Source organism: Engraulis encrasicolus, chromosome 12 (genome assembly GCF_034702125.1).
Source record: "Engraulis encrasicolus isolate BLACKSEA-1 chromosome 12, IST_EnEncr_1.0, whole genome shotgun sequence".
Classification (NCBI taxonomy): Eukaryota; Metazoa; Chordata; class Actinopteri; order Clupeiformes; family Engraulidae; genus Engraulis; species Engraulis encrasicolus.
The window spans coordinates 33,225,629-33,235,628 of record NC_085868.1 but is presented as its reverse complement, the minus strand read 5'-3'; the positions used below and the strand labels follow the sequence as shown (position 1 = coordinate 33,235,628).

General features: G+C 41.3%; 1 protein-coding gene and 1 long non-coding RNA gene across 2 annotated transcripts in view; both read right to left on the bottom strand.

The window, feature by feature from the left end:
* Window positions 1-10,000, bottom strand: part of ptprnb (protein tyrosine phosphatase receptor type Nb) — a 71,442-nt gene that overhangs the window by 44,514 nt on the left and 16,928 nt on the right. The window contains exons 2-4 of the mRNA XM_063211886.1: window positions 9,094-9,144; window positions 6,353-6,463; window positions 5,443-5,548 (exon numbers count right to left, since the gene is read on the bottom strand). Coding sequence (XP_063067956.1) covers window positions 5,443-5,548; window positions 6,353-6,463; window positions 9,094-9,144 — 268 coding nt within the window. The remainder of the gene's footprint in view (window positions 1-5,442; window positions 5,549-6,352; window positions 6,464-9,093; window positions 9,145-10,000) is intronic.
* On the bottom strand, window positions 1,753-3,985 carry LOC134459686 (uncharacterized). Its single transcript, XR_010036858.1, has 3 exons — window positions 3,465-3,985; window positions 2,425-2,570; window positions 1,753-1,806 (listed from the first exon to the last, which is right to left on the bottom strand). It is a non-coding gene; the product is annotated as an uncharacterized LOC134459686 (long non-coding RNA).

Genomic DNA, 10,000 nt, shown 5'->3' with positions numbered 1-10,000 from the left:
AAAGGCACCCCAAACCAACAAGCCGTAACATGGCATCGCATCCAATACCACACAAGCTTAGAAAAGTAAACACATTTGGTCACACGACCTACGTTTGAAGTTGCAGCTTACTGGGGTGACCTAAATTTACTTTATTGTGCGTAAATGGCAGATGAAAGATTCCACTGACTAGCATTAACTTATCAATTTAGACAAATATATCTTCTATTACATAATTTATTTATCAGCCACTTTTCCGCGGCACCCCAGGGTGCCCCGGCACCCCTGTTGAGAAATAGTGGACTAATCGATATATCTAGTCACGATTAGTCGCGAAAAAAGAGACTTCTCCAACCTTTGACAAAACTTCCTGGCCTCTTGCGCAGGGATGAAAAAAATCTTTCAGCTCACATTGATCTTTAAATCTGGATAGTAGCTTATTTACTCCAAGATACAACGTCCAATTCATACGTGCTGGACAATTTTAGGATTCAATAAAGTAATAAAGCTGATATAGTACCCATTTGTCAAGAGTAAGAGCATGTCAGATTGAACAAAGGTCTCGACTCTAGGCTTCTTTGTGGAAAACGAAACAGTCTATAGCAGCCTGTAGATGGAGTAAACCATGTACAGCATCACCACTTCTTCACTGTAAACAAATATGTGGCATATTTGGATAGTCCGTGCCTCTTTCACTGCTTGTAAATATTATAATTATTGATGGCTAGTCTTCCTCTTGTTATTTATGCCTCCAATAGATACTTTGACTAGAAAGTTAACTTGGCTCAGTTCATGCTGAAAAGAAGATACAATTATTGACAAAGACGAACATTTATTAAATCTGTTCAATTGTGTTTCTGCAGGGAAAGAGCAAGAAACAAAATACAGGAAATTGATCTGAAGTGCACAAAATGTGTATCAATGTGAAGAGGTTAGAATAACGTATTAGTTGCTTAAAGATGGCTTACACGTCTACATCAATTGCAAGATTTAAAGGATTTATAGGTTGCATGCATAGAAATACTAAAACATGCAGTGAAATTAGAGTTGTGTGCCTATACTGGGCGTAGCAAGGTTTCTCGCAGGGGAGCTGTCCGCAGCAGCCTCCTCTGGTCTTGGTGGACACGTCGTGGAACTCATCCCTTTCTGGAACCTTGGTTGACCACCTCAGTGCTATGATGTGTTTGGCCTCGGCTTGGATGGCAGGTTGACTGCAGTTAAACATGGGAAGAAAGATAAACCAAGTTGTGCAGAATTATATAAACAAGACTGAACTGGAATATACATACATTTAGGAAAATCATGGTGTAACAAAGAATGGTGATCACTTACACCTAATGGTGTAACTGAAACTTGGGTCCACCTCTGACCCAATAAACAACACAAAACCCACAAACCAATATTATTTAAAGGCGCACTTGGAATACTGTCCACATTGTGCCCAGTTTGAGAATGAGTGTAATCACTCTACTTTCCCTTCTGGCCTCAGCGCTTTAACCCATTTTTGCCTGGAGACACATATGCTGCATTCAGGTTCTTGAGATTTGAGTTTGTTTTTGTTTTTTTAAATGTGGTATGTTAGAGCTGAATGAACACATTCTAATGGATAACATGAGTTGTATAGTAAGAGTGCGTCTGACTGATTGTATAGTTTTTTTCTTTTCTTGCAATGATACAAGCATGTCATGTTCTGTCTTCGTGTATAATAAAAGTGTAGTACTAGACTACAATGATGATACAGGCCTTGTTTATCTGCGGTTTTTCTGACAGATCATTGGACTGGCTGTCTGATCCAGGTGTTGTGGGCAGTCAGGCTTTGTTGATTATCTGCATAAATAACACACATAAAGTCAGATGATCCATGATCAGTGCAAGCTTGCAATCTCAGCTAAATTGATACTGTGCCATTTGTGGAAATAAGCTCATATTACGCCTCCCCTTGAGTTAAATGATCGAGGTTTACCTTCCTCCTGTACTTTCAATCGTTTTCAGAGTATGGCTGTGCAAATACTACCTCCATGCATGTGATAAACATTGAATCCTATGAGACCAGCTGGCGGCTAGAGAAAGGTAAAACTCAATCATTTAACTCACAGGGAGGTGTAATATGAGCTTATTTCCAAAAATAACACAGTAGTAGTAGTAGTAGTAGTAGTAGCATTATGTCCCAGTATTGGCAATTGTTTTGCAGTGGGTGGTACACTTCTTACACCCACACACACAAAACATTTAACAGATAAAGAATAAAATAAAAAAAAGGTGGAGGGGTTAAGATAAAATAGTAATCTAAAAGAAAGCTCTACAGATTAAATCTTAAAATAGCTAAACAGTATCACTTCAACACTTGATTAGTCAAATAAGGTTTGATTGTACCACATTAAGATGGTACAAGTGGGTTACATATTTTACCATTTCCATACATGGATGCAATATACTGTATAATACCACAACGCAGATGATGTCCAGAATGATCCCGGTTGGGCGAAGGTCCAACTCGGTCATGGCACCAATGTGACAGACATTGTCTTGTGTAGGGGTAGTCTGTACGGACATCAGTAGGCCGGTTTGGTCACAGTATCCCCTTTTTATTTCTGAAAATACAGTGCAATACAGATGTGGGAATTACAGCAGATCTTACAACAGATTACTTCTATTCATCTTCCACAATGTTCTGAATAAAACCAGTGTGTGTGTGAGTGAGAGAGTGAAGAACCCTATAGCACTTTATAGTATACACATGACAGACATAAACACATTAAGTACATAAAACAATAATTGAGGCTACTCTACATGAGGTTACATTGTGGAATACTATGACATTGATAACAACAGTAGGCCTACTGCCCTACAAAGGCAAACTGCAACATTTTTAAAACGTGCTTAACATACCAAATCAGTTTAACTTATTTAACTGCATTACGTGACAATACAGAATTCATACATATTCAAGAGAGAGAAAATAGTCTCGGACCGCTCATGAACATAACTGGACAGATCTAGTCCCAGAATGTTCTGAAGTTGAACTAGTAAGCCAAGCACTGGGAGGTACTCTTGATATTCATACCATTTGCTAGTGACCAAGCTATCCACCTTGAATTCGCAAACTAATCACATACCGGTACTTGCTTGTTTTCTATGGTGTGATAAGTAACTGGTAATTTGTTGTGTAGTGATGCCTGCTAATGCTATTTTTCTAGCACTAGCACCCTCCTAGAAGAGTATCGCTGGTTGACGTCTCGATCCCTTCAAAAACTGGAGCGTCCGCCAACATTGTTATTGAACAACGTTGGTAATGTTTCTTGGCATACCATCTACTTTGTTTTGCCAATAAATGACTCGTTGTCTGCGGTCACTCTGACCGTGCTACTTCTTATGACAAATGCAACTAGCATTACCACGGTGAAAATGAGACCACGTAGCCGGCTAGTTCGAACGTTTTGTCAGGTTACACAACGGCAAATGCCTTTCAAAATTGTCTACATTACCTGTGAGAAAGTGTGTCAAACTACTAACACGATGATTGAGGAGATTTGGTTCCCGGAGCCCTTGTAGTGGATAGGCCGCGAGGAAGCCAAGAAGAACTTGGAGACAGCTGTCATCCTCAACCATCAACGTATCTCGACAACATGCATCCACTCCTTTTAAAACTTCATGGCCAACAAGCTAATTTTACGAATACATTTTCCTAAAGATAAAACTCTAAGCCTTTCACTTGAAATGTTGACAGCGCTACAGTCCCAATCAATCACAACCCTCTTTGGTCATATTTCGAATAGAAGCAGCTTTCCTCCTTGATCCATTCCAGAGTGGCTCTGATCCATTCATGTCATGTAGGAGGTGTGTTACGCTTCAGACCAAAGCAGTCGATAACACCAGATTGGCACTAGTCCCGCCCGTTTACGTCAGTGGTTCCGCCCACTGACTTTGATGGGTGAGATTGACAGATTAATTTAATTAATTATGTGCTGAAACACACGTAACATGAAATAATTAAATAAATTAATTAAATAATTAATTGAATTGCGAAATAAATATTTAACATTACATTATATAAATAGCCATTTAATTCATAAATTATATATTTAATGCCAATTTTAATTATTTCATTCTACTTTAAATTAATTAGTGACACATTTAATTAATTATTTGTTGGTGTATTTATTTAATTAAGCGTGGCTCATTTGGCGTTCCATAGATTATTGGGAATCTATTCTATGTTTGTATACATACATTGGATATTTTCAGCAGATTAAAAAAATGCAAAGTAATGTTTCCCTTTAAAGGGGAAGTCCAGTTTTTTGAACATTAAGGCCATTTTCTGAGTGGTCTGCAATGTTTTAGAGTCCCCCTCACCGTTTATTTCATGTTTGCTGCAGTCTCTGTTATTTGGCTGATTTGGATTTGATCTCAACCAGCTTTAGAATGGCCGTCTATGAGCACCTGCAACTCTGTTCTTAAAATCAACTTTAACATTTGTTTTCGAAAGTCTACAGCTCACAAAGTGGTTAGGGGTGTTCACTAGCAGTCCCTAACAAGTTTCAAGTCGAAATTTGGCTTCTGTCATTTTTTATTTGCCATTTTGTGAAAGAAAGTGAAAGTGAAAGTGAAACTTAATTTACAAATTGCTACATAAAACACACATAAAACATGACAGATGCCATATTTCGCTACAAAAATTGCTAAGGAACACCAGTGAATACTGTTGAACACTTGCTGAGTTGCATATTCTTCAAAACAAATGTTAAAGGTGATTTTAAGAACAGAATTGCAGGTGCCCATAGACGGCCATTCTAAAGCTAGTTGAGATCAAATCCAAATCAGCCAAATAACAGAGACTGCAGCAATCATGAAATAAACGGTGAGGGGGACTCTAAAACATTGCAGACCACTCAGAAAATGGCCTTAATGTTCAAAAAACTGGACTTCTCCTTTAACCCCCGCCCTACCACCACCACCACCTCCACCTCTAATCACCCCATATGAATATAGCCATGTGCATAAAAGGTCCCACCATCACCTCTATGAATCAAGAATATGAACAAAGACATAGACATAGACACCCCCACCCCCAACCTATACAACCCCCAACCAACACATGCAGTACTCACCCACCCCCACATGTACAAACCCACACACAGATAAGCATACATGGGGTCTCTATTCTATTCTATTCTATTCTATTCTATTCTATTCTATTCTATTCTATTCTATTCTATTCTATTCTATGCTATTCTATTCTATTCTATTCTATTCTATTCTATTCTATTCTATTCTATTCTATGCTATTCTATTCTATGCTATTCTATTCTATTCTATTCTATTCTATGCTATTCTATTCTATTCTATTCTATTCTATTCTATTCTATTCTATTCTATTCTATTCTATTCTATTCTATTCTATTCTATTCTATTCTATTCTACTCGGGTGAGGCAGAAATGGGAGAGGACAGGGTCAAGGCGTACTTTGTAGGCGACCCGGCAGCAGGTGCGTAAGAGGGCGGGGCCAGTGGGACGTCCTTAAGCTCCTGGGAGATGAGGTACTGTGTGATGTCATCTTGCCAAGTCAGCCCTGTACAGACATTGGTCAAACAACATGTCAGTCATGTACATAGTACATGTACAATATTTGCTTAAAAAGTTAGAGGAATCCTAGAGAATCATGGATATAGTATGAAGTCTATATAAACGAAGTCTAATAAAAAGTATGCATGTATAGTACGTATCTGGTACACACACTGCATGAGATATTTATCTATCTAAATCTATAGAGTCTGCTGAAATCTATATATCTATGTATGGAGAACTCTTGGTATTTTTAATTTATTTTGTATTTTATTGGGTTTTTGGTACCTAACTGTGTGTGTGTGTGTGTGTGTGTGTGTGTGTGTGTGTGTGTGTGTGTGTGTGTGTGTGTGTGTGTGTGTGTGTGTGTGTGTGTGTGTGTGTGTGTGTGTGTGTGTGTGTGTGTGAATGTGCATGTGCACGTGCGTTTGAGTGTGTGTGTGTGTGTGTATGTATGCCTACATGCATGTTTGTCTGTGCGTGCGCGCACGTGTGTTTGTGTGTGTGTGTGTGTGTGTGTGTGTGTGTGTGCGTGCACACGCACGTGTGTGTGTGTGTGTGTGTGTGTGTGTGTGTGTGTGTGTGTGTGTGTGTGTGTGTGTGTGTGTGTGCGCACACGCGCACGTGTGTGTGTGTGTGTGTGTGTGTGTGTGTTATTGTGTGTGTGTGTGTGTGTGTGTGTGTGTGTGTGTGTGTGTGTGTGTGTGTGTGTGTGTGTGTGTTATTGTGTGTGTGTGTGTGTGTGTGTGTGTGTGTGTGTGTGTGTGTGTGTGTGTGTGTGTGTGTGTGTGTGTGTGTGTGTGTATCTGACCTTGCACCATCAGCTCCTTGAGTACCTCCTGTAGTCTGTGCAGCACCGGAACAGACACCTGATAATAGACCGCTTCCTGCTTGGACCCCTGACACTGACCAAACAGACCATCTGCAACACACACACACACACACACACACACACACACACACACACACACACACACACACACACACACACACACACGGTCAGTAAACACACACACACAAACCCACACACACGGTCAGTAAACACAAACCCAAACACACACACACACACACACACACACACACACACACACACACACACACACACACACACACACACACACACACACACACACACACACACACACACACCCCCACACACACACACACACACATGATCAGTAAGCAAACACACATATGGTCATTTAATACATACAAATGCACACACATACACACAGTAGCACCCACCCACGTGTGGACAAATTTAGAACACTGTAGGAGAGGTGTGAACTAAGAAAAAAACTGCACAGAGCCTACGCTACGGAGTCTCTCGTGTGTGTGTGTGTGTGTGTGTGTGTGTGTGTGTGTGTGTGTGTGTGTGTGTGTGTGTGTGTGTGTGTGTGTGTGTGTGTGTGTGTGTGTGTGCACGTGCGTGTGTGTACGTTTGTTTGTGTGTGTGTGTGTGTGTGTGTGTGTGTGTGTGTGTGTGTGTGTGTCTCTCTCTCTCTCTGTCTGCATGTTTTTTTCACACTGGCTGTGTCTGTTTGTGCACGCACACACACGTGCATGCATCTGCGGTGTACTGTACTACTGTGGCTTTGAGAGATTCTCTGAATGGCTGAAAAGCTTCACTTCCTGTAGAGCGAGGCGTCTGTGAAATGAATCAAATATTAATGCACCCGATCCGTCTTATTAGTGGATTGATCCTCATCAGCCTGGGCTCTCTCTATGACTCATATCCTATACTCGCATACTCCCAGCCAGCCAGCCTGGCCGTGTCCCTGCACTCACGCCACCTCTCTCTCTTCCCCTAACTCTCTCTCTCTCTCTCTCTCGCTCTTTCTCTCTCTCTCCCTCCTTTACTCTTCCCCCATCTGTCTCTCTTCCCCTATCTCACCCTATCTCTCTATCTTTTGACTCTCTCTCTCTCTCTCTCTCTCCCTCTCTCTCTCTCTCTCTCTCTTTTCTTTTCTGTTACACGTCTTTTTTTCTCACTCTATTCTCTATCACATGTGGTTCCTCCCATTCAGACGTGTGTGCTTTCATACCACTGCTCTACTGTATCATGTTATCACCTCTCTCTCTCTCTCTCTCTCTCTCTCTCTCTCTCTCTCTCTCTCTCTCTCTCTCTCTCTCTCTCTCTCTCTCTCTCTCGCTCTCTCTCTCTCTCTCTCTCTTTCTGAGAACTCCAGGGGAATATCACTTCTATGCCACCAGCCAGGTGATGTCAGTGTTGCCAGGGAAACCACGTGCGAAGGACGTGATTGGATGACATGTTTACATTGAACATCCACTATTCCATGACAAGTTCCTGCCACACACAGATGCACGCACACGCACACACACACACACACACACACACACACACACACACACACACACACACACACACTAACGCACACACACACACGCACACGCACACGCACACGCACGCACACACACACACACACACACACACACACACACACACACACACACACACACACACACACACACACACACACACATACGCACAGTAAACACAGAGAAAGCTCAGTGTGTGGCAGGGGTTCAGAACACAGCAACAATGCTCAGGCATGAATAATTGATCATGGATTTTCTCCAGGCCATGCTGTGGCTCAGTGACAGGATGTCAGGGCGATCACAGAGTGTAGCGTGTAACAGGGGAGACATCTGGATGGAGGAGCAATCAGGCGACAGAGATGAGGGGAGGGAAGGGAAGAGAAGAGAAGAGGGGATGAAAGAGATGGAGGAGAGGAGAAAACAGTACAAGGGAAAGACTGGCAGATGGATAAAGAGAGAGCGTAAGACAAATGAAATGAGACAAAGAGAAAGAAAGAAAGAAAGAAAGAAAGAAAGAAAGAAAGAAAGAAAGAAAGAAAGAAAGAAAGAAAGAAAGAAAGAAAGAAAGAAAGAAAGAAAGAAAGAAAGAAAGAAAGAAAGAAAGAAAGATAGAAAGAAAGAAAGAAAGAAATATTCCTGTGAGAATTTGTGAACAGCCTGAGCCTAAAAATAAAAAATAAAAAAGATAAATTACAAACTTAAAATTTAAACTAAACTTTAAAATTACAAACTTAAAACTTAAATTACAAAATTATAACAACCGGTACTGGAATAAGAATAGAAATAGCAAAAAAGGAAGTGAGTGTGAGTGTGCCAGATTAATCTAAAATAATCATATTTAATTTGTCCAAAGGAACTATTATTGTAATAGGTTTCTTCTTGATAATTATATACCTGGAAAATGTTCAAAAAATAAATGAGGTGAAAGGAACTGTGTGCAAGTGTGAAAAGGAAGAACAAGGAGAGCTGAGAGCTAGATGGTGTTTTAGTGAAAATGAATGAAAGAGAGTAAGAGAAAGAAGAGAGAGAGGGGAGAGAGCAGAGGGAGAGAAAGAGAGAGTATATTGTATGCTTGAAGGCATTCAATCTTACAGGTGTGTGTGTGTGTATGTGTGTGTGTGTGTGTGTGTGTGTGTGTGTGTGTGTGTGTGTGTGTGTGTGTGTGTGTGTGTGTGTGTGTGTGTGTGTGTGTGTGTGTGTGTTGTGACTCACCATCTGAACACAGCTGATCCCTGCTGCAAAGCCTCTTCTCAAACAAACACCCTATAAAGAATAACACAAAACACAGAATGGGAAAAACAGAAAGCCAGACAAAGACAGGGAGGGGAGTTAGGTGGGGGCTGGGGGATGGTCCGTTTGACTTCAAGGGTAACTTCAGCCAATTTCAACATGCAGTTGTAATGCTCACACTACCATGGACTTGTCAGTACCTGAGAATGATCCTGGTCATTGTAATGGGGGCAGGTGTTTGTTTAAATTCATTTAAAAAAAAATGTATTCCTAAAAACATCCAAAAGGTTATACAACATCAGCAGACAACTAGCAAACAGCGATACCTTTTGGGAAAATATTTGGAGTAGGCCTATCTTAAGATTTTTTAAAATGTAAACAAAAGCTGTCCCTTTTAGAATGGCTCATATCTCGGAAAGGGCTGAGCCAAAAAATAAAGCGAAGCGAAAGCCCATTGGGAAACTCCAACTCCCATTGTCATTGTGACACAGCACTCCACAGCACACAAGTGAACACTGCACACAACGAAATTGCATTTATGCCTCACCCGTGCAAGGGGGCAGCCCTCAGTGGCGCCCCATGGGGAGCAGTGCGGTGGGACGGTACCATGCTCAGGGTACCTCAGTCATGGAGGAGGATGGGGGAGAGCACTGGTTGATTACTCCCCCCACCAACCTGGCGGGTCGGGAGTCGAACCGGTAACCTCTGGAATGCAAGTCTGACGCCCTAACCGCTCACCCATGACTGCCAAAAAATGCAGCATCACCGGGTACTGACAAGTCAAGGGTAGCGTGACCAATACAACAGCATATTGAAATTGGCAGAAGTGGTCCTTTAATTTCTTTTATTAATAATCGGAACATCATTGAGGGCAAAATCCTCATTTGAA